Genomic DNA, 27433 nt, shown 5'->3' with positions numbered 1-27433 from the left:
TTGGGCAGATTGAGACAATAGTTTTGAGCAGGTAAAATGAAAATTAACAACTTGTATAGTTTTAAGCTCGTCAGAATAAGCTAAATAACATGGGAAAGGATAAATAAAGAAAACTTAAAGGAGGTAGGGTGTAAAAATAGAGTATCGCTAATGCTAAAAGATTGAGAGGACAGTTAGCTTTAAATCTAAAAGGCATTGTTTTTGCGTTGTTTATGAACCGTTCAGTATCAGTTCTTCTTTTCACTTGGAACTGATAAAAAAGTAGGATTAGCCTACAGCATCTAGATCAACATCCGCATCTGTTTCTCCATCAATCATCCCCGTCTCTGCTTCCATCTGCCCTGCTTCTTGAGCAATATCTGTATCAGAGCTTTGTTTCTGGTTATCTTCTGGAGTTGGAGTTTCTTCCTGAGATATGGTAACAGTTGCAATTCTCGTGTCTGTGTCAATTGGAGCAACTGATGCTTCAGGATCAGCTCGCCCCCCTTCATTGTCCATCTCACTTGCGGCTGTCGCGATCTAGCCATAACATTACAAGATTAGACCAAAAGAATTGTTAAGGACAGAAAATGGGAGGACTAATGATCTAGATATATATATTTACTCAAAAAACATGAACTAGAAAATACTCCAAAGTATGAATAATTAAAGCATCAGACAGAAAGAAAATCAGATTTTTTGCAAATGAAGGATAATAACCATTAGTACAGTACATCAAAGAGCAAAACAAATATATTTTAGCATCTATACCTCCAATAATGATATGATAAAACCTATTTGGTTCACCATTCTCCAAGCAGAATCAATATTTTAATTATACGCCAATAACATGAGGTGGTCATTTCCAAATGTGGCATATATGTTTGCTTGGTACCTTGGACATCATGATGTGATATTTCACAAAAGATATAAGCTGCCGTGACGAAGACAGGCCATAATGAACTATAAAAGGTGATTAAAATAATTAGTTTTATAATTGAAGTTATATCACAGAGGACGTGAAAACCGTGGTAATTTCAAAACGCCAAAGAATACTTGATTCTTATGGTAAAGCCAATTGCTATCTTCAAATCAGCAGAGAACTGCAACAAGGATTAAACTTATGGGGAAAAAAAATAGAAACGGGGAACGTAAGTTTAAGTTTCGCTTTCAGGTACCTGATTTTCTTCTGCTTGCTGCGCTGAGATTTTTGTTTCCTCCTTCTTAGCCCGCTTAGTCCTTTCACTTGGCTTAGCTTGATATCTGGCCCGTACGTCATCAGGCAAAAGTTCCAGAGGCACAACCCCCTCAATACCATGCTCTGTAAACTGAAAAAGAAACATGTAACAAATTTCATTGAGAAGTTTAAAGTTTAATGATAAAGACTGGAAATCACACCCATAAGTTAGCTCATACTCTGGAAAATCCCTCCAAATCTTGCCGGGCTGAAAACCGCAAACCTTTCCAACAATAGACCTGGATAGATCCCAGGATACATCGTTACAATCATGCATCCAAGAAAGAGAAGTTATAGAAATATGCATCGTGAGCAGAGCATAAAGATATATGATGATATCAACACACAACAATTTTCTCCGCGAGTTCTCATTTTTACTTTAGAGATAATTATTACATATTGTTACATGTGACATCTTCAATATAGCATGAGAACAAAGAATCCTTAATACACCTGCCTTAGAAAGTGCATTTGACCACCACACTATCCCAACAAATGAACAGAGAGTGAAATACTAAGCATGGTCACAATATGTCAGATAGAACATCTATTTAATCTTTGGCATTGGTTTTCATCCCTGAGGGAAGGACACTAATGATGAGCACATAGCTCGTGTCGAACAGCTTAAGGAATCTTAGCATTCCAATTACTTTCTTTACCCACACAGGAATTATGACCCAAAATCATTCTATGCAATGAGTTTAGATCCATGTGCCACTTAATTACTGATTAGAAACTACAGAAGAAAAAGAGTTGATCATGTGTTGGAATCAAGTGACAACTTGGAATAATTCAAGGGTGTTACGCCAAAACATTTCAAGAAAATGTTTTGTTTAAAAATAGAAGTACACAACTTGTATTCTAATAGAAGATTCTGAACTATCAGCTATCTATACACCGAGACAAACCTTTTCCTAATCTCTCTTTTAACAGCAAATATACCTTTTAATATTTTTAGCTGATACAAGATATTTACTTGGTCCAGCTTTGAGGCTCACACAAGTCTTGTATACATTTTTACTAGGTACAAGTTCTGTATATGTAGAGATAAATATGCACTCATCTATGGCAACACGGTTCTATTATGTTCCAACGTAAATGAGCCTTAGCTACTTATCGTGTGTATATAGCCTTAGTTATGACATGATCAGTTCTGCATTAGAATATGTTATGATACACAAATGAATCTCAATATCACTGATTTTTGGTGTATAACAAACTGCTAGAAATGAATCCAAATATTTCAATGAAATAAACCAGAGTTAGCTAGCATTATGTTTGCTATAATGTCTTCTTAAACATGCCATTGTAAAAATAAAAATAAAAAGTAAAAGGTCACTTAAGCTGTAACCAAGAACATAATGAATGTCATGGTGGTAATAAGACGTGTAGGAAAAAATCAAGCAGAAAAGAAGAAGACACTAACCCGGTTATTTTTGTGATGGTATTCTGCTTCTATTCCAGCAGATTCATCCATCTAGAAGAGAGAAAAATCAAACTAAGAAACTCAGAAAATCAAGGAAATATTACGAAAATACCTGTTCCTATCGCAATGAAAGGAATAACACAAAGTAAAGATTAGAGAATATCTCCTACAAAAGTTGTCTTAGGAGACTTAATGAATGCTTACATCTTCTGCCAGAGGTTTCCAGTAATCTGTGATAGAGGGAGTGCATACACGTTGAGTATCAGTTAAAGCATTCTGGAGAAAGAAGAGTAAGAGAAGATAATTACATTTAGCCATTCAGCATCAAAATAATAAGCTACGCCTTCTTCAGAGTCAGATACCTTGAATAAGACATGTTAGAACTACATATTCATGGTTTTAGTCTTTTGGATGATACAATTTCAAAGCCAAGATTGAGAATCAGATGAAACTAGATTTCTTGCAGAAGAAAATAGTCATACACAGTTCGGCAGCAAGGATAAATAATTTAAAATAGGAGCACGCGACAAATATTTCTTGGTGAAATCATATTATAGATGATCGCTCAATGGCGGGGATGCAAGGTCCAAATGGAACTATGGAATACCAAAGCACCTAAGAAAGAGGGGTCCTTCACGTGGTGCCACATGGATGCTATCTTAAAAGTTAACAATCTTATGAAATGGAGAAGTATGTTACGAATCAGTGTTGTTTGTACAAAGTGCATGGGAAGGATGCGGATCATTTACTAATAGTGCAGTTCGCAACATAGCAAACTGATCTTAGTATGTTCTATTTAGTATAAAGGCTGTGGAAGACAACACCTCTTTATATATTCCAAACAATCTGAAGAGGAAAGAAATAGAACTTCTAAAAACGAGACCAGCACAGAAAGTCGAACGAGATCTTGTTCATTTGTAATTTTGGGGTAAACAGAACATTCTTTCTTGTATATATAGTTGGAATAATATTTCGTATACTTGATATCAGACCTTTTGTACAGCTGACATTGTCTCAATGTGTTGAACAGTGAAATGATTTTCAATTATCAAAAAAGATGAAGGAATATTTTCATTTTATTTAGTTGTTTTACATTTGAAAAGCCAGAAATAAGCATTCATATCTGGAAACACACAACATATCTAACAATTATCTTAAAATGTGTTCAATGTGTATATCATTCATACGGTTCATGATGATTGAGAGGATATTTGGTTTTCACAATTGCATAGTCCATAGAAGACCATCCATTACAGACAAGCCCATTACACATTATTACTCACTGCAACTATTGTCAGAGGTTCAAAATGAATGATCTATGATGAGAATTCATTAACAAAAGAGTTGTAATGATTTCGTTGTGTAATTGTGACAATATCAGCAAGTTCCTCATACACAGCGACTGAAAATTAATGTGATATATATCTTGCTACATGGGACTCATGCAAGTAATAAGTTGATAAAAACAAACCGGATACTGATCTGCCCATTTCCACAATTGAGATAGTTCTTTGTTTCCGAGCCTCCATCGTGGCCGACTGCGAGTAAGGGAAAAAGAAGATGGTTAATTATCACCTAAGTTGTGGGTAAAGGGAATCAAAAACAATAGCAACAGCTTGAGTTCCTGAAAACATGTTCTATTAAGTAAAAAGGATTAGAAGGAACTAATGACTAAACATAACTATTATGCTCCTTGGCTTCTCAAGGCTAGAATACAAAACTTTTTTGTTGTCAATTCATTACATAGGCTGCTGAGGATGGGATAAGCAACTATCCAGCGCAGATGGGTCCACAATGGATTAAGATGAAATAAGTCATAAGGGCACCATTTAGCAGAACATAAGTTTTGTTTCAAAAGGATTGGAGAAAACACAATTCAAATTGTTGAAAGACTTCTGAATGACTTCATCTCCTACAGATATGTGATGTACATAGATAGAAATTTTCAGACAAATTCTTCTGTTACCCAATGCAAAAGTACCAAATATCACAAACCAACTAATTTCACAAGATTGAAACATCTACCAACTGTTCTGTAAATAGTTTAACCTTAAGCAGTGGATTTAAGAACTGACGATTATACCAATCACACAAGGAAATCTGGGAAGACTTTCAGAAGCACAAAATTATGTTGGCTGGCTTTCATTATGGAAAGCTGTGATATGGTTTGCACATGGTCTTTAGTTCACAAAAATTTACTACAAAATCTACAGGCCAAGTAAGGATATTCACCCATGTTATATGTCCAGAACAACAATGGGTCTCATCCACCTTTAAGTCATTCCCCGTAAGGAAGAGAACCATGAAGCATGTGTTCGCTGGTTGAATCCTTTCCAGTTAAATTCACAACTTTGGCTGTACTAAATGCTATGTTACATGGATTTGTTTATGTTACGTACTAAGCATGGTGTGTGGAAGTATTTGGTACAGGTATGTCAAGTTTTTTGCTTAATTTTTAGGATATTTTAAAGAATCTGCACGAAATATACACTCTTATCACACCCCTCCCAAAACAGATATATCAAGGCAAATGAAGGATTCATGTAACATAGACTAAACGTGAAAAGCTTTGAAGAAATCTTTCATGCTCTCTGTTGAGTGGTGTATTAGGCTTTAGCATAATGCTAAATATTCCAGGACAAAAGTATTCATCCAGCGTTAGTTTGGAAGGGAATAGTTCTCATAGCATTGGTATGGTGATCGCAGAAGGATTGAATTCTGGAGTGGAGCTATTGGATCTTCAAAGGGATTGGGATACTCCTTGTTTAAACTTTTCATTACTCATCATTTTCTAATATTGTCACTAGAGGGCACTTAGTCCTCCTATGCATTTTCATTCTTTTTAACAAAACTTTTCAATGCCAGAGAAATGCAAAACTAAGAAAAAACATATGATCTGGATATGTTAACCAATATATTATGCATTGTAAGGATTAAAAGCAACAGCACATGCCAATTTGTAGTTACCGTTTTTTGGTTCCACCTTGAACCGGCTTTTTCTCTACTGGTTGCTTCTCAAATGGAGGGCAGCCATCACGTTTCCACCAAACCTATGGAAAGAGCCATCATTCGTACAGCATAATAAGTCAACCCACAATACAAAGATCTCCTGCATGAAAAAGCGAATAGAGAGAGAAAACTGATGCTCACCCAATTCCTTTCACGCTCCAATATGTGCTCAATGCTACAAAGGAAATCTTTTCCTTTTGGTGGAGTCATTTCAAGAAGCTTCTTTACCCGCTCTTCACTAGTCTTTATTTCCTCCTCCTACAATTTTGAGGAAACAAATTAGCTTGTTGCTCAGGTAAAGCACAAATTCTCCGAGTGCCACAAAAATGATCAACTGTTTTCTGTCTAAGGAACAAATTTAAACGCAGAGCATCTTGACTTGCAAACTAGCAAACACTAACAAAATATCAAACCCTACAGAGGAAACACCATAATCTGCAAGAACTTCATAATGGTAGAAAGAAACAAATGAGAAATATGTGATATATCCCTTTAACCAATTTATTTAGATATTTCATGTCCTCAAATTATTATAAAAATGGGCATTTTCTCCTGACCATAAAATCTATTAATGATGAGAGATGATTATAAGTTCCCTACAAGAATATGCCATGACCACATTTTCATCCTAAAACATGCATCAAAATAAGGTGCATGCTACCAATTTTTTGTTGTTTCCGAGGCAGTGAGACATGTTATTGATAGAGGTCTTGCTAAAGTGGAAAAGTCAAATCATTGAGGTCATGGACTCATAGGTCCTCTTCTCTTGATAATAGGTAAATTTTACTTATACGTATTTTTTATTTTACTTATATTAGATTCTTCATTTATTTATTTTCCTTTTGATAGTTGCCGTTCCTGGGTCAGCTCTTCTCGGGGGACGTATTTGATTCCTCCTTTATGAAAGAGATCCACAGAATAGTAATTCACCTAATGGTGGGTTTATTTTTGCTCATTGTTTCCTTAAAAGTAATTAGAGAAAAGGTAGAAAGATATAGAAGCACGTTTTCCTCCAGGAAAAAAGTAACACCTGCTAATGAGAATGAAGTAATTCATCAAAGGAAATATAGTCCAGATCTGCAACATCAGAAATTACCACAAGAAATACTCTTTGTTATCCACTGCATTATATCTTAAGAACATGGGTTAAAACATCTTAAATTGCGTTGCACCATTCTAGAAAAGAGCAGTCTAAAGATTGTAAAAGAAAATCACTTCTGTTAACAGTTCCAATGTTCCTTCAGAGAACTTCTATTCAGAACATAAATTATACAGAAGCGGCCTCACTTGTTCCCTGGTTTTTTTTTTTTTTTTTGATAAGGTAAATTGTATTAATCAAAAGGGAGAGAACCCCCGTATACACGAAGTATACCAAAAAGTAGAGAATTTACATCATACATGATTCTCTACAAAAGACGCCCAATCTTCTATACAAGTAGGGGCTAAATGAGTGCACCAAAAAGCGATCAAAGATAAAAGACTATTCTTAAGATGTGAAAAAGGAGACTCAATACCCTCAAAAGCTCTCCTATTTCTCTCCCCCAAACTATCCACATGAGAGCTAACGGGGCGAACTTCCACGCCTTTTGCTTTCTTCTTCTACGGAAACCGGCCCAGCTATATAACATTTCCTTTACAGTGCTTGGCATCACCCATTGAACACCAACAAGATTCAGGATTGCCCTCCACAAAGCCGAGGACACAGGGGCAATGCAACAAAAGATGATCAACTTCTTCCCCTGAGCTTTTACACATGTAGCACCAACTAACAAGTGTAATTCCTCTCTTTCGAAGATTTTCAGCAGTCAAGATCACTCCCCTCGCCACTAGCCATGCAAAAAAGCACACCTTCGTGGGCGCCCTAGGAATCCAGATCGAGGAGTGTGGAAAAGTGGCCTCCTCTTTCACCAACATACTCTGGTAAAAGGACTTTACGGTGAACAAACCATCGCCACGCAAACCCCATCTCCAAGAATCACAAGATGGCCGGGGCCTGTCTTGCCCATATAGCAGTGTCAACAAATCTTGGAGCTCCGCAATCTCCCAATCTTGCATGTTCCTTCTAAATGAGAGGCCCCATACCCCTTCATGCTCCTTACGAATCTGTTGGACCATCACTTCCTTCTGGTTTGAAACTTTGAAGACCTGGTGGAAGGAGACTCTCCACACCACCTATGATTTCAAAAGTTGATTCTCCTTCCATCTCCCACCCTGTAAGTGATGTTGCCATTGAATGCTTCCCAATTCTTCATGATGCTCCTCCACATGCCACACCCGAAAGGTGTTGTAATTGCCTTGGTCCTCCAACTCCCTCCCGTGGAATCGTACTTTTCTACTATGACACCCTTTTTTCCCCACCCCTCTAGCCAAGCTCCCTTCCTTCTTGCCACACCCGGAAAGGCCTAAGTAGTTGGGGGTTGTCAACTACAAGTTAGGACAGATTTAGCAATGCTGTATGCAAGGCTTGTTTCAGTGGGTGGTGGGACCAGTGCCCCACCAAGAGGGCTAAGTGCTCCACAAAACAGAGCTAAGTGCGGAAGAGGGCTATTTCGTGGGTGAGTGCCCCATTAAATGGTTAAGTACTTTGACTAAGAAAAGCACTACAATGAAATTGCCCCTTTGTAAGTTGCCCCTTCAAATCTGCCAGTGGCAGCCACTAGTAGTGGGCGTTTAACTTTTTGTAATGACTTGTACCCATGCCTGTGTAGTGCTTGTATCTAATATCATTTCGTGTGGGAAAATGCCTAAGTAGTTGGGGATGTCATCTACAAGTTAGGACAGATTTAGCAATGCTGTATGCAAGGCTTGTTTCAGTGGGTGGTAGGACCAGTGCTCCACCAAAGGGCTAAGTGCTCCATTAAGAGGGGTGAGTGCTCCACAAAACAGAGCCAAGTGCTGAAGAGGGCCATTTCGTGGGTGAGTGCCCCATTAAATGGTTAAGTGCTTATTTAGTGCTTTGACTGAGAAAAGCACTAGAATGGAATTGCCTCTTTGTAAGTTGCCCCTTCAAATCTGCCAGTGGCAGCCCCTATATAGGGGCATTTCGTGTTTAAGGGCATGAAAACTAAGAGTAGTCTTGAGAGAGAGAGTTCAGATGTAATCCTTCCAAATATCAAGACTAAGAGTAGTCTTGAGAGAGAGGGAGTTCAGATGTGATCCTTCCAAAGATCAGAGACTGAGAGTAGTCTTTGAGATCTAAGACTAAGAGTAGTCTTAAAAGAGACTCAAGAGTGAAAAAAAGTGTAAGAGTGCATGTTTAACTTAGGAAAGAGTTCCTAAGTGTGTTTTCAAGACTACTCTTAGATCTAAGTCAGGTTCTCTCTCTAAGACTACTCTTAGCCTTAGGTGTTTTCACTCTTGAAAAAACACTTAAGAACTCTCTTAAACATGCACTCTTACACGTTTTTTCCACTCTTGGGTCTCTCTTAAAACTACTCTTAGTCTTAGATCTCAAAGACTACTCTCAATCTCTGATCTTTGGAAGGATCACATCTGAACTCCCCCCCTCTCTCTCTCTCTCAAGACTACTCTTAGTCTTGATATTTGGAAGAATCACATCTGAACTCCCTCTCTCAAGACTACTCTTAGTCTTTATGCCCTTAAACACGAAATGCCCCTATATATATATATATATATATATATATATATATATATATATATATATAGATATAGATATAGAGGCTGCCACTGGCAGATTTGAAGGAGCAACTTACAAAGGGGCAATTCCATTCTAGTGCTTTTCTCAGTCAAAGCACTAAATAAGCACTTAACCATTTAATGGGGCACTCACCCACGAAATGGCCCTCTTCAGCACTTAGCTCTGTTTTGTGGAGCACTCAACCTTCTTGGTGGAACACTTAGCCCTTTGGTGGAGCACTAGTCCCACCACCCACTGAAACAAGCCTTGCATACAGCATTGCTAAATCTGTCCTAACTTGTAATTGACATTCCACAACTACTTAGGCCTTTTCCCGATATTAGATACAAGCACTACACAGACATGGGTACAAGCACTACACAGACATGGGTACAAGTCATTACAAAAAGGTAAACGCCCACTACTTTAGCATATGCACTGCATGTGCCCTTTTCACTTGGTCAGCTGTTGAACGCACAAGGCTGGCATTGCGCCCAGCCTTGACGCCTTTTGACATTGCTCCGCGCCAATGCCTTGTCCGCAACCTGCTGCCCATGATTTTGCCACACTTACCACCGACCATGTTCTCGAACAAGACCTCGAAATCTGCCCCTGCTCGTCGTGACTCCGTCACGAACCTGCACTGCTTTACTCTGCTCTCAGTTCAGAGTAGCTTTGGTTTAGTTCTGGCGTGGTTTCTGTCCGTCGAAACCTGCCTGTGCGGCAGCCAAGTCCCTCACTTGACTTCAGCCTTCTCACAACACTCGGCCATGACTACAGAAACTTTGGACTTTGAATAATTTCGGACAGCTTCAACGTAGTAAGCCTTTTTGAACTGATAGGCAACGAATTAAAAGTAAGGCAACAGTAAATTAACAAGAACACAAGGCACAATTTACAGGAATCTCTTCCCAACTTTGTATTTAACTCGAGCATACAAAGAAACTCAAACTCAAAGTACAATCGCGTACAAAAAGAAGATCACTCTTAACCCTCAGGTTTTCTCTCTAAGACTACTCTTAGCCTTAGGTGTTTTCACTCTCGAAAACACACTTAGGAACTCTTTCCTAAGTTAAACATGCACTCTTACACGTTTTTCCCACTCTTGGGTCTCTCTTAAGACTACTCTTCGTCTTAGATCTCAAAGACTACTCTCAGTCTTTGATCTTTGAAAGGATCACATCTGAACTCCCTCTCTCCCTCTCAAGATTACTCTTAATCTTGATATTTGGAAGGATCACATCTGAACTCCCTCTCTCAAGACTACTCTTAGTCTTCATGCCCTTAAACACGAAATGCCCCTATATATATATATAGATATAGGGGCTGTCACTGGCAGATTTGAAGGGGCAACTTACAAAGGGGCAATTCCATTCTAGTGCGTTTCTCAATCAAAGCACTAAATAAGCACTTGACCATTTAATGGGGCACTCACCCACGAAATGGCCTTTTTCAGCACTTAGCTCTGTTTTTTGGAGCACTCAGCCCTCTTGGTGGAGCACTGGTCCCACCACCCACTGAAACAAGTCTTGCATACAACATTGCTAAATCTGTCCTAACTTGTAGTTGACATCCCCCAACTACTTAAGCCTTTTCCCGATATTAGATACAAGCACTACACAGACATGGGTACAAGTCATTACAAAAAGGTAAACGCCCACTACTTTGGCAAGTGCATATGCCCTTTTCACTTGGTCAGTTGTTGCACACCCAAGGCTGGCATTGCGCCCAGCCTTGGCGCCTTTTGACATTGCTCCGCACCAATGCCTTGTCCGCAACCTGCTGCCCATGATTTTGCCACACGCCCGACATTCTTGTCGACGCACATTGTCTTAGTCGCGTTTCTGCCTTGTCTTTGTCAACACTTGTCTCACCCGTGCCATTGTTTGTCTTTTCTCTCACATAGCCTTGCCTTAGCTATTGAGACCCCTCGCCATCATTCCGCGCCGTCTTGATTTAGCTTAGCCTGTACTTGGCGCTACCACAATTCGATTCGCCCATACCTTTGTCTTTGGCGCGCATGTCGTACCATGCCGCACCAATTTGCCCACACTGCCTCGTCAAGCCTTTGCCAAGCATGTCTTGCATGTCCCATAACCTTGGCCATCGCCTGCCCATTTCTCTTTTGCCTAGGTGCTAGCTCGCGCACCTTAGATTGGCAACACTCTTGCTACCCTTGACAACGCTCTCATTGCCAAGTAAATCCCAAAGAGGCGGAGGTCTAACAAACCACCAGCACCTTTTGAAACTCGACGTCCTCGTCGATTAACTCAATTTATGAGTCCTAAGGGGTTGACAATCAACGCCCTTCGGTTTCATCTCTTTGCTCTTGGAAGTTCCAACCTCCTGCTTTCCCTTCCCTTTGTTCTCATTAGCATTGCTCTTTAATTTCGTTAGCCTCTCCCGCAGTTCAACATTACCACCGGCCATGTTCTCGAACAAGACCCCGAAATCTGCCCCTGCTCGTCGTGACTCTGTCACGAACCTGCACTGCTTTACTCTGCTCTCAGTTCAGAGTAGCTCTGGTTTAGCTCTGATACCAGTTGTCACGGGCGTGGTTTCTGTCCGTCGAAACCTGCTTGTGCGGCAGCGAAGTCCCGCACTTGACTTCAGCCTCATAACACTCGGCCATGATTACAGAAACTTTGGACTTTGAATAATTTCGGGGAGCTTCAACGTAGTAAGTCTTTTTGAACTAATAGGCAACGAATTAAAAGTAAGGCAACGGTAAATTAACAAGAACACAAGACACAATTTACAGGAATCTCTTCCCAACTTTGTATTTAACTCGAGCATACAAAGAAACTCAAACTCAAAGTACAATCGCGTACAAAAAGAAGATCACTCTTGACCCTCAGGTTTTCTCTCTAAGACTACTCTTAGCCTTAGGTGTTTTCACTCTCGAAAACACACTTAGGAACTCTTTCCTAAGTTAAACATGCACTCTTACACATTTTTCCCACTCTTGGGTCTCTCTTAAGACTACTCTTAGTCTTAGATCTCAGAGACTAGTCTCAGTCTCTAATCTTTGGAAGGATCACATCTGAACTCCCACTCTCTCTCTCAAGACTATTCTTAATCTTGATATTTGGAAGGATCACATCTGAACTCCCTCTCTCAAGACTACTCTTAGTCTTCATGCCCTTAAACACGAAATGCCCCCATATATATAGATATAGGGGCTGCCACTGGCAGATTTGAAGGGGCAACTTACAAAGGGGCAATTCCATTCTAGTGTTTTTCTAAGTCAAAGCACTAAATAAGCACTTAACCATTTAATGGGGCACTCACCCACGAAATGGCCCTCTTCAGCACTTAGCTCTATTTTGTGGAGCACCCAGCCCTCTTGTTGGAGCACTGGTCCCACCACCCACTGAAACAAGCCTTGCATACAACATTGCTAAATCTGTCCTAACTTGTAGTTGACATCCCCCAACTACTTAGGCTTTCCCACACGAAATGATATTAGATACAAGCACTACACAGGCATGGGTACAAGTCATTACAAAAAGGTAAATGCCATCTACTTTGGCATATGCACTGCATGTGCCCTTTTCACTTGGTCAGTTGTTGCACGCCCAAGGCTGGCATTGCGCCCAGCCTTGGCGCCTTTTGACATTGCTCCGCACCAATGCCTTGTCCGCAACCTGCTGCCCATGATTTTGCTACACACGCCCGACACTCTTGTCGCACGCACATTACCTTAGCCGCATTTCTGCCTTGTCTTTGTCAACACTTGTCTCACTCGTGCCATTGCTTGTCTTTTGCCTCACATAGCCTTGCCTTTAGCTATTGAGACCCCTCTCCATCATTCCGCGTTGTCTTGATTTAGCTTAGCATGTACTTGGTGCTACCACAATCCGAATCGCCCATACTTTTGTCTTTGGCGCGCAAGTCGTACCATGCCGCACCAATTTGCCCACACTGCCTCGTCAAGCCTTTGCCAAGCCTGTCTTGCCTGTCCCAAGACCTTGGCCATCGCTTGCTCATTTCTCTTTTGCCCAAAGAATCATGATCTACCCAGGGTACTCCATTCCCGACATTTTATTGTTTTCAATAAAGAAGTAGTTTAGAATTTTGTTACAATAACTCACGAAATATTCCTAATGTAAACTGGGGCAGAAAATTTCATCCGTTTGTTTGTATTGGAGTCTAAGCAGCTCTTACCTCGAGGCACATGGTTTGATGTCACGACCCAAATCTCACATGTCGTGATGGCGCCTATCACAATACTAGGCAAGCCGACTTTCAGAATAAAACCACACATTTTTAACTTTGGAAAACATAATAAGATAAGTTCAAGAGAAAATCTGATAATTACTTATAAGAAAACACCGCAACTCAATACAAAATTTCCCAAAATTCGGGTGTCCTTGAGTACATGATCATCTATACAATAACACGGTTTGACAACTGAAACAATGTCTAGGAAGGTAGAACAGTATAAACAAAACTAAAATATAAAGGAGGAGAGTCACTGAAGACCGGCACCGCCTCCCATATAAGGTCTCATATGGAGCCATCTGAATGCTCGACTGGTAGCTGTTGTTGTAAGCAAACTTCGCAAGTGGCAAGAACTGATCCTAAGCACCCCAAAATCCATCACACACGCACGAAGCATATCCTCCAATATCTGGATAGTGCGCTCGGACTGTCCGTCCGTCTGAGGGTGAAATGTTGTACTCAACTCCACACGAGTACCCAACTCTCGTTGTACGGCTCTCCAGAACCGTGATGTAAACTGCGTACCCCAGTCAGATATGATAGATACCGGTACGCCATGAAGCCTGACAATCTCGCGAATGTAAACCTGAGCCAGATGGTGTGTGAGAGGAAGAGTCTTGTTATGGCTAGACAAGAGGATACAGACAAATCAACAGATCGTGCAAGATTAACATAGTGAACCCTAACATAGGGAATTCAGTCTCGCAGATATGACATTGTAATCCTTGAAAAATATTCAGATAGGAGTTGTGGTAGTTAAAGGTACCGTATAAGTGTTACAGAAATAAAAGAGAGTGCCACTAGGGAGACAATCAAAAATTTTGTTCAAAAGCAACCCTACGAGCACTGCGGAAGTAAGTAACTAAGGATCATCATAGGTGAGTAAGAACATCAAAAATTCCGTTGGATATACGAGGTAATAAGCTTGCAGCTTTACAAGAGTCGGAGAGCCTCCCCCAATTACTACAACGAAAGACTAGCTGAGAAAATAAGGAAGAAGGCTGCAACACTCTTGCTGCCCTTGACAACGCTCTCATTGCCAAGTAAATCCCAATGAGGCGGAGGGCAATGGCACGGGTAAGACAAGTGTTGACAAAGACAAGGCAGAAACGCGGCTAAGGCAATGTGCGTGCGACAAAAGTGTCGGGCGTGTGTGGCAAAATCATGGGCAGCAGGTTACGGACAAGGCATTGGTGCGGAGCAATGTCAAAAGGCGCCAAGGCTGCGCGCAATGCCAGCCTTGGGCGTGCAACAACTGACCAAGTGAAAAGGGCACATGCAGTGCATATGCCAAAGTAGTGGGCGTTTACTTTTTTGTAATGACTTGTACCCATGTATGTGTAGTGTTTGTATCTAATATCATTTCGTGTGGAAAAAGGCCCAAGTAGTTGGAGGATGTCAACTACAAGTTAAGACAGACTTAGCAATGTTGTATGCAAGGCTTGTTTCAGTGGGTGGTGAGACCAATGCTCCACCAAAGGGCTAAGTGCTCCACCAAGAGGGCCGAATGCTCCACAAAACAGAGCTAAGTGCTGAAGAGGGTCATTTCGTGAGTGAGTGCCCCATTAAATGGTTAAATGCTTATTTAGTGCTTTGACTGAGAAAAACACTAGAATGGAATTGCCCCTTTGTAAGTTGCCCCTTCAAATCTGCCAGTGACATCCCTATATCTATATATATGGGGTCATTTCGTGTTTAAGGGCATGAAGACTAAGAGTAGTCTTGAGAGAGGGAGTTCAGATGTGATCCATCCAAATATCAAGACTAAGAGTAGTCTTGAGAGAGAGAGAGGGAGTTCAGATGTGATCCATCCAAATATCAGAGACTGAGAGTAGTTTTTGAGATCTAAGACTAAGAGTAGTCTTAAGAGAAACCCAAGAGTGGGAAAACGTGTAAGAGTGCATGTTTAACTTAGGAAAGAGTTCCTACGTGTGTTTTCAAGAGTGAAAACACCTAAGGCTAAGAGTAGTCTTAGAGAGAAAACCCGAGGGTCAAGAGTGATCTTCTTTTTGTACGCGGTTGTACTTTGAGTTTGAGTTTCTTTGTATGCTCGAGTTAAATACAAATTTGGGAGGAGATTCCTGTAAATTGTGCCTTGTGAACAGGGAGTGCTCTGATAAACTGGTATCAGAGCTAAACCAGAGCTACTCTGAACTGAGAGTAGAGCAGAGCAGTGCAGGTTCGTGACAGAGTCACGACGAGCAGGGGCAGATTTCAGGGTCTTGTTCCGATGGTTATGTCGAACTGCGGGAGAGGCTAACGAAATTAAAAAGCAATGCTAATGAGAACAAGGGGAAGGGAAAGCAGGAGGCTGGAACTTCCAAGAGCAAAGAGATGAGACCGAGGGGCGTTGATTGTCAACCCCTTAGGACTCATAAATTGAGTAAATCGACGAGGACGTCGAGTTTCAAAGGGTGCGGGTGGTTTGTTAGACCTCTGCCTCTTTGGGATTTACTTGGCAATGAGAGCGTTGTCAAGGGCAGCAAGAGTGTTGCCAAGCTAAGGTGCGCGAGCTAGTACCAAGGCAAAAGAGAAATAGGCAAGCGATGGCAAGACAGGCTTGACGAGGCAGTGTGGGCAAATTGGTGCGGCATGGTACAGCATGCGCGCCAAAGACAAAGGTATGGGCGATTCGAATTGTGGTAGCGCCAAGTACAGGCTAAGCTAAATCAAGACAGCGCGAAATGATGGCGAGGGGTCTCAATAGCTAAGGCAAGGCTATGTGAGGCAAAAGACAAGCAATGGCACGGGTGAGACAAGTGTTGACAAAGACAAGGCAGAAACGCGGCTAAGGTAATGTGCGTGCGACAAGAGTGTCGGGCGTGTGGCAAAATCATGGGCAGCAGGTTGCGGACAAGGCATTGGTGCGGAGCAATGTCAAAAGGCGCCAAGGCTGGGCACAATGCCAGCCTTGGGCGTGCAACAGTTGACCAAATGAAAAGAGCACATGCAATGCATATGCCAAAGTAGTGGGCGTTTACCTTTTTGTAATGACTTGTATCCATGTCTGTGTAGTGTTTGTATCTAATATCATTTCGTGTGGGAAAAGGCCTAAGTAGTTGGAGGATGTCAACTACAAATTAGGACAAATTTAGCAATGTTGTATGCAAGGCTTGTTTCAGTGGGTGGTGGGACCAGTGCTCCACCAAAGGGCTAAGTGCTCCACCAAGAGGGCTGAGTGCTCCACAAAACAGAGCTAAGTGCTTAAGAGGACCACTTCGTGAGTGAGTGCCCCATTAAATAGTTAAGTGCTTATTTAGTGCTTTGACTGAGAAAAGCACTAGAATGGAATTGCCCCTTTGTAAGTTGCCCCTTCAAATCTGCCAGTGGCAGCCCCTATATCTATATATATGGGGGCATTTCGTGTTTAAGGGCATGAAGACTAAGAGTAGTCTTGAGAGAGGGAGTTCAGATGTGATCCTTCCAAATATCAAGACTAAGAGTAGTCTTGAGAGAGAGGGGGGGAGTTCAGATGTGATCCTTCCAAAGATCAGAGACTGATAGTAGTCTTTGATATCTAAGACTAAGAGTAGTCTTAAGAGAGACCCAAGAGTGGGAAAAATGTGTAAGAGTGCATGTTTAACTTAGGAAAGAGTTCCTAAGTGTGTTTTCAAGAGTGAAAACACCTAAGGCTAAGAGTAGTCTTAGAGAGAAAACCTGAGGGTCAAGAGTGATCTTCTTTTTGTACGCGGTTATACTTTGAGTTTGAGTTTCTTTGTATGCTCGAGTTAAATACAAAGTTGGGAAGAGATTCCTGTAAATTGTGCCTTGTGTTCTTGTTAATTTACCGTTGCCTTACTTTTAATTCGTTGCCTATCAGTTCAAAAAGGCTTACTACGTTGAAGCTGCCCGAAATTATTCAAAGTCCAAAGTTCATGTAATTTTGGCCGAGTGTTGTGAGAAGGCTGAAGTCAAGTGCGGGACTTGGCTGCCGCACAGGCAAGTTTCGACAAACAGAAACCACGCCCGTGACTCTGGAAGGAACATATAAATAGTATTCCTCCCGATCAACAGTTTTACTTTCACACCTAAGCAAGGATTGATCACCCTCGTGGAAGAATTTTATATGCATGAGGGTGTGTGCGCTACATATACATATAATCTTACATACACACACACACACACACACACACACACACACACATATATATATATATACACACACACATACATACATTATAGAGAAAGAGGTGGTGGGAATCAAGGGACCACTAATACATTACATTGATACAGCATGAAATGAAATAAACAAAGGCAAGACCAACCATTGCTTCAGAGGGCAATTCCTTCTCACTTTTTCCCGGTGCCTGCATGATTACGAACAAGTAGGAGTTCAGACATTATCTGGTTGAAACTGAAAAAGAGAGCATTTGAAACTATAGTTGGGAAAAAAAGTATTTGCAAGTTGAAGCGGTGGTTGGATATATTTCAATTGGAAAAAAAGTTGGAAGTTTTGTGAGTGAAACCATCATTTCACTTGACATTCCTCAAGAAGCTTTTCACTTCATGTTCCCTATTTCAAGTTGAAGTTGAATTAATGCACAATACTGATGACCAAACTTCAACTTCCAAATAATGAAGTCATTATTTGCAAGTGAAGTTATGGCCAAATGAGTCCGAAATCATAATGATAAGAAACGAGATCAACAGAAAATAAAAAACTGGGACAAACTCATTCTAGTTTAGTTACAGAGCACCTAACCCACTGCTATCTCTCTTTCTCTCAGTTTTCTACCATGTTTTTCCTTCTCCTTCCTCCCCCTCAATTAACTTTACTCCCACATCTTCCCTCGGCAAAGCTCCAGTGCAAACCAGATTTGGCATGTTTTCATTTGCTCTCCTCTCTGATGAACACCAAACCTAAGACATTTAAGTATCATACTGACATTTTATACTAGAGAATCTTCAACTTAATGATTAACAAACAATCATGTGGATTATCGTCATCATGATTGAAATCAAAGATAATCCTGAATTTTGATGTTTTGAATATGTGAATTCAACTAGAAAAGCTTATCCCACTTTCACATAGGAGAGACAAAATAACCTTCCAACTTTAGTTGTAGTTCATTCATTAGTATTTAAGGTCACACTATTACTAAAAGATCCACTCGCACATCGAGCTCAGAGCTAACAAAATGCATATCATTACCTTCAAATAGTCAAACAGAATGAGACTTTGAACCAGAACGTGGCGCCTGAAACTAGGATCTTTCAGCTGAGACAAAAAGAATGATCAGAAATAATATGCCATTGAATTTGCTGCTCCATTTTGCTTTAGAAGAGCTTTCTAAATTGAGAAATGCTCCCATACCTCGAGACCCATAAGTTTACTGCTAGTAAGATATTTTATGTTAAAGGTTGCAGCGTCATCCTCAAGGTTATGAGCATTGCCCTCTTCATCACTTAAAGGCTGAGCCTCAAAAGTATTTAGCACGATCTTCAAGCCCATAAAATCATATAATCACACATTAGATATGGTTAACGAAAAAAAAGCCACAGAAACATCTCAAATAATTAAAACAGAGAAAGAGGTGTACCATCAAACCGGATGTAAATTTATGCCACTTGCCGGGAGCATTAATCAGGGATGGCGGATTGCAGAAGTATTCCTGAGTTAGCAAAGCTAAAAATTACAAAACAAGATAGGAAGATGGGGGAAGCACATGCACAGAGCCTGTCAGAGATACTTCAAACACAGTGATTCATATAGAAATAAAGGTTGTCTGAATTTATCAAGAGATAACACCTTAGAAGATCATAAGGAAATAACTTCAAAATTAAGTTTGGAAGTAGCTCTTTTTTCCCTACCTCCACCCCAACCCCTTTTTTGTGGGGTTTGGGGGGGGGGGGGGGGGGCTTTAATCAAGTTTGACAGAATCAAAGAGCTAGAATATGATCCTATCAAATCAGCATCCTTTATATCTCCCATGTGAGCAGACTGTATAAGCAAATACTACATAAGGAAGGCTTTTATAGCTATATGCTTTGCCAACACAAGCTAACTCCTTACTAAATCAAACTCATGGACACTGATTCTGTGTTTTATTGGGTTTCTGTTTGAGCCCCCCCCCCCCCCCCCCCCGCTCTCTCTCTCTCTTCAAATATATAAATATATAAAATCTCCTCATATTTTCTCTTCAACCTCTCATCCTCGTCATCACTAAGCTTTTCACTTAATATTTCCTTGTGTTCTATGTCTGCCTACAATTCTCTGTCCCAACAGTTTCTCACCAACGGTCTCATCTGACCTTCATCTATCAACATGAACTAGGATTTCAATGTTACGAAGACAACTGATGACTTCATTAATAACGAAGTTGTTGTATTGATGATAGAAGTTAAAACTCATGATTCAGTAGCAAAATCAATGGCAAGATGGGAAGGGCTTCACAGAAATGCCTCATATTTAGAGTTTTTAGTGGTAAATTCTTTAGAAGTTGTATCGGGATCTCTAGCTCCCACTTAGATTGTAAAAGAAGTAATAGTAGGATTTCACCCCCAGTAAAAGAACACTAATGACACTTCTTCAGGAATAACAAGCACGAAAGCAACTGACCATGTTAACAGGAAATGCAGAAATAATACCATAATACTAGATTTTCAGAATGCTTATCAAACAGACTATGTTATTCACAAGCATTCCCTTAAAAGTACAAAAGCCTGATACCGACCTGTAAACTCCAAAGTGTCTTATAGAAGTTGAAATCTATAGAAATACCTGAAACCAGACAAATTGATGCAGTGTTAAGCACAAAATAAAATGCAAACACAAATCAGCAAGAAAGTGATTGATGCATTGTTAAGCACTAAATAAAATGCAAACACAAATCAGCAAGAAAGTGATGGAGAAAATATATCTACCCTCAGGAGCTTGTGTCTCATATTTTGTCTCATTCGATGTATTGAAAACTCCCTTTATATTTACAGCTGTGGGAATTCAAGCAAACAAATTAGCACCAATATACGGGGGGGGGGGGGGGATCTTCTTCTAAGCATATACAGAAAAAGAAAATTAAGTACCTGAACGCTCGGATAAGGGGAAGAAGTGAGCAAGAAACATGATAATGCGCCCACAGAAAACAACATCATTCGCCTGCATTACAAGATGTTTAGAAAGGAAACAAATGGAACATTTTGTTTACTTGGAGTGAAGAGAAAAGGTAAAAATGCCAACAAGCATTAATGAGGTTTTACCGGTCATACAAAAATGGAATGAAATACAACGAAATTTAGATTCAAGTACCGACTCGTGATAGGTAAATTGGCTTAAAGAAAATATTTTAAAACATCAAGGAGAGAAAAGACAATGCAAGCAATGACTTTCAAGACCTTGTACATTGCTTTTTCTTTATTGGCAATCAATGATTAATCAAATGGAGAGAAACTCCACGCTAAGTTGCTCTGTCCCAATTCTAAAGCCTTAATCCCGCCTAAAGTCATGGCCTTACATAGCATTTTACGTAGCCCCCCCCCCCCCCCCCCAAACACAACACACACAATTGTCAGAATGAATAAAAATGGAGATAATGGAGCCACCTTCTCAAACCTCTGCATGTAGGAAAAAATCTTTCGTCCCATTTATAATAACTGAAAACTTCACGGTAGATATGCAGCATTTCATACACCAAATCCACTTTTTCCCAGACCCGATTTCTTTCAACAAATTTAGCCAAGTATGACCAATTAACATAATCATACACTTTCTCTATGTTCAGCTCGCACATTACCCCAACTTCCCCCTGTCTCCTACTATCCAAGCATTCATTTGCAACAAGCACAGTATCAGTAATCTGCCTTCATTTAATAAAACCCATTTCTGTTTCAGCAACCAAATATTTCATCACCTTTTTTTCTCTCTGCCAACAATTTGTGTTAAGACATTATATAATTAACAAAAAATGTGCTCTCCCCAACAGCTTAAGCTTTTCAATGAGATGGCCACACAGTTGTTCTCCAAGTTGCCGGTACTCAAGGGGTTTGGGTGATTGGGTTCAATTCATCCTCATGACTTGGATCAAAACCACTTGGATTCATATTAATAGCACTGGTACAATACGAAGATCCTATTTTAATTCTATATGATATATCTTCATCTATCATGTCATCACCCTGAAAGACTGGGCAAAATAAATAAACATTACAAAACAAACATAAGTATTCATCCCAAAAAGCTTCAGTATATCTCTTCTTCTATAGCTCCACATAACAACCCCCCCCCCCCCCCAATTTTATTTAATATGTGTCACCCAAATGTAATCAAAACAACCCAAGAAACTACAAGTTAGGAGGACTTTCTTGGGGGGGATAAACAAGGTATTCGAATTAGGAGATACTCTAATAATAGCAAATATTTCTTTCATTACTCCATATAATAAATTGAACTAAACTTCTTGATCATTAAGAAATAGGAACAGATATTTGAAATTGGAGCTCGTACATGGAAAAAGAAGAGATATTTGAAATTGGAGCTTGTACTTCCAAGATAGTGCCTTGATCTAATACAGAGGGAAAGATTTAGAAATATACAATAAATGAAACTTTTTACCATGATAAAATGAAATCAATGGACAATGCCATTAGTGGATACCAGGGGCCCTTTCTGTTTCATTGCATTGACAATAAAGTAATGACTTATATTTGCTGCAAATTGATTCATTTTCACAACGTGCACCAGATGAATTAATGTGCAACAGAGACAAAGATATTTCTGATATCTATTATAAGACGAAGCTGAAGGGAAAAGCACTGCGTACCTTTGATAGACGGCGAAGCAACTGATTACACGTCCTTAACATAACAAGCTTCCCTCGTGCAAAGAGTTCTGGCTATATGTCACAAAAATGAACATAAACATTGTGAATGTCAAGAATTTGCCTCACCAAATAAACACATACCATAAATAAAGTCGGAAATGTTCATAGAACTGAAACCAGCAACAATTATGCATACCTTCCCCAATATGTCTTGTTTGCTCTCTATGTAACCAAAGATATCCTCGCAGTTTCTCATTGTTGACATTTCAGTCAAATCTTCTAAAAGTTGAAATATCATGCCACCCTCCACGTGCTCTTTCTCACAAAGATATAGAACAATATCTATCAACAAATCAAACGGAAAGGTTACTAGGAAAGAAAACAAGTGACCTTCCATGATAGCTTCATATAGAAGATTAAGATAACATAAATGCATCTCACCAACTCCTATGTGAATCATCCAGAGCATTCATAGGCTTCCTAGAATCCAATTAAACCTACCATTACGCACCCGCTCATTAGCAATTAAGGCATATTTCAAGGATCTCTCTACCTATACTGCTACACCAGTTGTGATCTAAGCTGAAGTTTTCTATGGAGTTAAACAATAAATGTACATCAATAAGATGAATTATTTTTTTCTAGTACTAGTAGTGCTATTTACAACCACAGAATCTCAAGGATAAATATTTCCTGATAATAACCAAAGGAAAAAACATAGACAACCTTAAGAATTGAAAAACAAATGTATCGCAAGTTTATAAGCTCAATAAAATGAGTCTTCCACAAGGAACTAACAAGATTGGAGGCAGATGAATTTCAACGAGTCAAAGACGCGAGGGGCAAGTGATGGCTATATTTCTAGGAGCGAACTCCGGGAAACTATGAAGCGTTGATGTTCCAAAAACAGAATACCACACTCACTGGTCATTGGTCAAGACTTGTGGAGATGGAGGGCAAGAAGTGATGATGCTTTTCAGTAAAATCATACTACCATAAGCATAATGATGTTGTGTGTTTCTACATCTGGGCTCTTCCAGCACTCGAAAAGCAAGAGTTTCCATGTCTCTCCAACCACCGGGAACTTTAAACAACGGCATAACTTATGATTCCCTAAAAATGAAATACTTCAAATATACCGAGACCAAGAAACAAGCTAATAGGACATATGTTTTCTTTCAGTATAATTGCCAATGCTACCAGACACTCACCAAGAAGGCGGGGAATCTGACCCTGACTTGATTCACCGTCAACAATCGACATCCCATACTCCATGATCTTCTGCCCCGACTGAACTGCAGCAGCCTGTGACAGGATACAATTGTTCACTAATCATAAGACAGACATATTACCCACAAAACTACTCTATAGCATGACCAAAAGTGAAGTTCAAACAAAAACAAGAAAAAAATATTGTTTTAATGAAAAGTGATAAATGGACTTTGGGCCAAACTCAACCCCAAAAGCTAGCTTATGAGATGAGGATTTCCCAACACAATATAAGGAGACCAAGTACCTCAAATCTCACCGATGTGGGACAACTCAACACCCCCCTCACGCCCAGGTCTGCAAACTGGAGCGTGGACAACATAAATGGGGCCCAACATAGGTAACAAAAATTGGGACGGGCCTGGCTTTGATACCATGATAAATGGACCTTGGTTCTGACTCAACTCCAAAAGCTAGCTTACGAGGTCTCAAGGACCTCAAATCCCACCGATGTGGGACAACTCAACAAAAAGGTACAGCAAAATATTCCCCAATGATACAGAGCTCAGGAACAAGAAAGAACCAGCTTCACCCTTTAATGTAATGCAAGTTGGAACTCGAATCAGTCACAACTGGTCCTAGAGGTGAAGCCAGCGAACTTGATCTAGCCCAGATAACAAATTCTAGCAAGGACATGAGCGAAAACGATAAGAAAGGGGGGGGGGGGGGGTTCCTACTAAGAAAAAAATCACATACCACCAGTTCTTGAAGTAGCGACCTGAGAATATTCTCCAGCAGCTGATTCTCGTCTTGGACTAGCTTTATTTGCTTCTGCAGATGACCAGAAAAAAGTCAATACGGTGAAGGATAAGAACTCCATGGCAGTAAGCTCACATCGGTAAGCATATCTCATTCATCATTATTTAACAAGACCTGGATGTATAATTTATCAAATAAGCTACAATTATGTTATGCAAAAATGGACTTCTTTATAAAAAAAATACTACACCTCAAACCAAGAAGAGAGCAAAATCTACAGATGTCACCACCACAAACAAATGGCACAGTCAAACTATATTTGGGAAACACTATCAAGTCTTTGCTACTTGTAACACGGGAAAAAGGTCCATTTTAAAGCAGGGAGCTAGTTCTTACGTTGAAACTTGAACATTCCCTCAAAGCACCCCAAAAGCACAGAAAAGAAGCAAATTATTGTCAGGTAAAGTGAATGGGTTAGATGAATTTTAACCAATATCAACATCTGGTTGACCGGCCACATTCAAGTTATAGGTCTACAGAAACGTAAACAATGTAAAGGACATGCATACACTTACTATATGGGATCCAGTAGATGAATCTTCCTTGATGTGCACGTTGCCATGTATATTTGTTTAATCTGTCTTTTTTCTGTTTTACATTCCTAGAGTAAATGCTAAATTGTCTCTGTTTCTGTTTCCCATCTGATCTACCCCAGCAGTCAAATATAGAACACACATAGATACACCTCCATAACACACTACAAGGTGCATATACACCTGTTTGCATCTACCCACACCTGCGAACAAACACACAGATCTATGGACATTTATATGTTCCCTCCATCCCAATCCGAGCGTCCTATTTAGCTTGGGGAATTAACTAAGCGTTGAAACTGTAATCATTAAATGAATGAGGGTAAAAGATGGAGATAAAGCTACTAGCATTCACCACATTTGAACAATTTTTTATAGTATTAGTGTGACCAAACTACCAAAGTACCTTTTAGACAACTCAATATTGAAAAGAAGTGAGTAGCATAGAGAACACTTCCCCTTTGGAAAAATGTATACAATTTGGGAACAATTACTATGCAAAACAGAAAGCAGGACAATTAATTGAGGGTATACTCGAACTAAACAAACCTGAGGTTTTATTGCTTCTTGAACAGTTCGAAGTGCGAACTCTTCAGGTGGCCCTGGGCGCAGGATAGCCTGCCTAAACAAATCCTGTAAAATATCAAACCAAAACTTTAAGATGTTAATAGATTTTCAATACATAAATAACTGTTTTTGTGTGCTTGTGCGGAAAGTTCCTATGTCTTATCCCCATTTTAAAGACTGCGAAAATGGGTGAAGAACATCGACGGAGAACTAACAGAAGAAAGATAAACCATATAGCTTTACCATATTGAAGATTGAGTGGTTTTTTTTTTTTTTTTTCAAATTTTCTTAGGCGAGAGACGCTATAAAATCATGCCAAAACGATACATCTGTAGTGAGAGAAGGGAAGCAGAGACTGCTGGGGTTTGGGGGGTTTTCTTGAATTTCCTCACGTCGCTATGTTTTTGACTCTTCTGTTCCAGTTTATTATGAATTAAAAAACACAAACTAATGAATAACGATGGAGTGAAATATTATTTGCTATTAATATATTTTTTGGTGTCTCAAAATCATTAAGAAATATATAGTTTTTGTTAATTGTTAAATAGGTACAAGTAAGTTTGGGGAAAATGGGGAATTCCTCGGCCATAAGTTTTTTCTATTTTTTTTAAAAATATTATTTGGCTATATAAGAAGTTGAATTTTCAAGCTTTAAAAAGTGATTTAGACTAGTTTTTCAAGTTTTCTCCTCACGAAACTTCATTTTCTTTTCAACTATAATACATATTCAAACACAATTTCAACTTTCAAAAATCATTTTTCATCTCATATTCAAACACTCATTTTTTTAAGTTTCAATCAACAATAACTTTTAACATGTTAAAGAAATATTAGACAATGACTCTCTCCAAGTTGGTGCTATTTTCTGCTAGCCAAATCCATAGCCGGTGTAATAAAAAAATGCATCCATATAGCCTCCTGAACTCGATGCAAGATTTAATTTTAGCACCTCCATTTTGCATGATAAATATTGACTAGAATGTGTGTATTGAAGTTTTTATTACTATTCAGTATAGAATGTGTGAAATTTTTATGCGTTGATGTGATAAAGTAATGAACCAAATAAAATGAGAGTCCACCTAACCTAAAAAGGAAACTTTTGAGCCCAACAAAAAATTATTATTCTTCTTTAATTGGTCAATTCTAATTACTAGAGGACTTGGTTGGACAAACCTATGGTGTACCGAGTGTTATGCTAATAGCAGTGTCCGGTGCCTAAGTTGGTATAAAATAATTGTTGCGACGCAGGAAAAATCACAATCCAATCGTCAAACCTCAAAATTATTTCTTTGCACATATTCTTAAAAGGGCTAATTTCGTGACATTGTTCTTATTAATTCGGACGATTTCTAAAATTAGTGGATAGCATGTGGTGATTTAAGTTAGTCTTTTGCACCAAATAAGTTAATCTCTATTATAAATTTATACTCAAGTAAGTCTAACACATTTTCTTAATGGTATCATTTCTCTTTTGATATTTGTCAAATTATTAGTCTGTTTGGTCAAGCTTCTCAAGAGATCAAAAGCATTTTTTTTTCCTAACTTGAGTTGTTTGGCCAAGCTTTTTGGGGAAAAAAATACTTTTGGGAAGAAGCAGAAGCAATTTCTGAGAAGTAGAAAAAAATAGTTTCTTCCTAAAAGTAGAATCAGAAGTTGTTTTAAATTTTCTTCTTACCAAAAATTCTCTTAACAAAATATAGTATATACCAAAAAAACCGTTAAACCTAATATTTAGGATATTAATGTATAAATATTTTTTATTATTTTTAGGATAACTTTCTAATATATAGTGACTTTATGGGTGAATGTTTTTATATTTGTTGAATAATTTTTAATATATTTAACTTATATCAAAAGAATTAAGTACTTTTAAAATTTATTTTCATATTTTACTTAAATAAAATAAAAATATTTAATTATTGCATGTAATAATAAATTTTTAAGATTATTTATGTACTTATAATATTAACTATTAAGCAAATCTATTCATGTTCTTATTCGTAATTTGATACTTAAAAGTACTTTCTGAAAAGCTTA

General features: G+C 39.1%; 1 protein-coding gene across 2 annotated transcripts; it reads right to left on the bottom strand.

The window, feature by feature from the left end:
- Positions 1 to 21: 21 nt before the first annotated feature.
- On the bottom strand, positions 22 to 25800 carry LOC104102721 (THO complex subunit 1). 2 transcript variants are annotated; one of them, XM_009610520.4, is made up of 21 exons: positions 25640 to 25800; positions 25379 to 25462; positions 24234 to 24308; positions 23480 to 23573; positions 22465 to 22610; positions 22269 to 22340; positions 20536 to 20608; positions 20377 to 20442; positions 20187 to 20233; positions 19053 to 19124; positions 18827 to 18952; positions 18665 to 18730; positions 17778 to 17819; positions 5793 to 5909; positions 5610 to 5692; positions 4114 to 4180; positions 2847 to 2918; positions 2643 to 2693; positions 1396 to 1455; positions 1158 to 1307; positions 22 to 519 (listed from the first exon to the last, which is right to left on the bottom strand). In XM_009610520.4, exons 1-21 carry the CDS (start codon positions 25640 to 25642, stop codon positions 268 to 270), a joined length of 1818 nt encoding a protein of 605 aa, XP_009608815.1. In that variant the 5' UTR covers positions 25643 to 25800; the 3' UTR covers positions 22 to 267. The 2 variants fall into 2 exon arrangements, with proteins under 2 accessions (XP_009608815.1, XP_009608816.1); XM_009610521.4 differs by lacking the exons at positions 24234 to 24308; positions 25379 to 25462; positions 25640 to 25800 and adding an exon at positions 22710 to 22765.
- Between the last annotated feature and the right edge of the window lie 1633 nt (positions 25801 to 27433).

The sequence above is a fragment of the Nicotiana tomentosiformis genome, chromosome 1 (genome assembly GCF_000390325.3).
Source record: "Nicotiana tomentosiformis chromosome 1, ASM39032v3, whole genome shotgun sequence".
NCBI lineage: Eukaryota > Viridiplantae > Streptophyta > Magnoliopsida > Solanales > Solanaceae > Nicotiana > Nicotiana tomentosiformis.
Note: the sequence above shows the minus strand (reverse complement) of the source record. Positions and strands in the feature narration are given on the sequence as shown.

Excerpts from the sequence above, each read along its gene's own strand:
- LOC104102721 (XM_009610520.4), bottom strand. Across the intron at positions 23,574-24,233 it reads CGCTACTTCAAGAACTGGTG|GCTGCTGCAGTTCAGTCGGG; the intron begins GTATGTGATTTT and ends ATCCTGTCACAG. Across the intron at positions 18,953-19,052 it reads AATTTACATCCGGTTTGATG|ATCGTGCTAAATACTTTTGA; the intron begins GTACACCTCTTT and ends ATGGGCTTGAAG.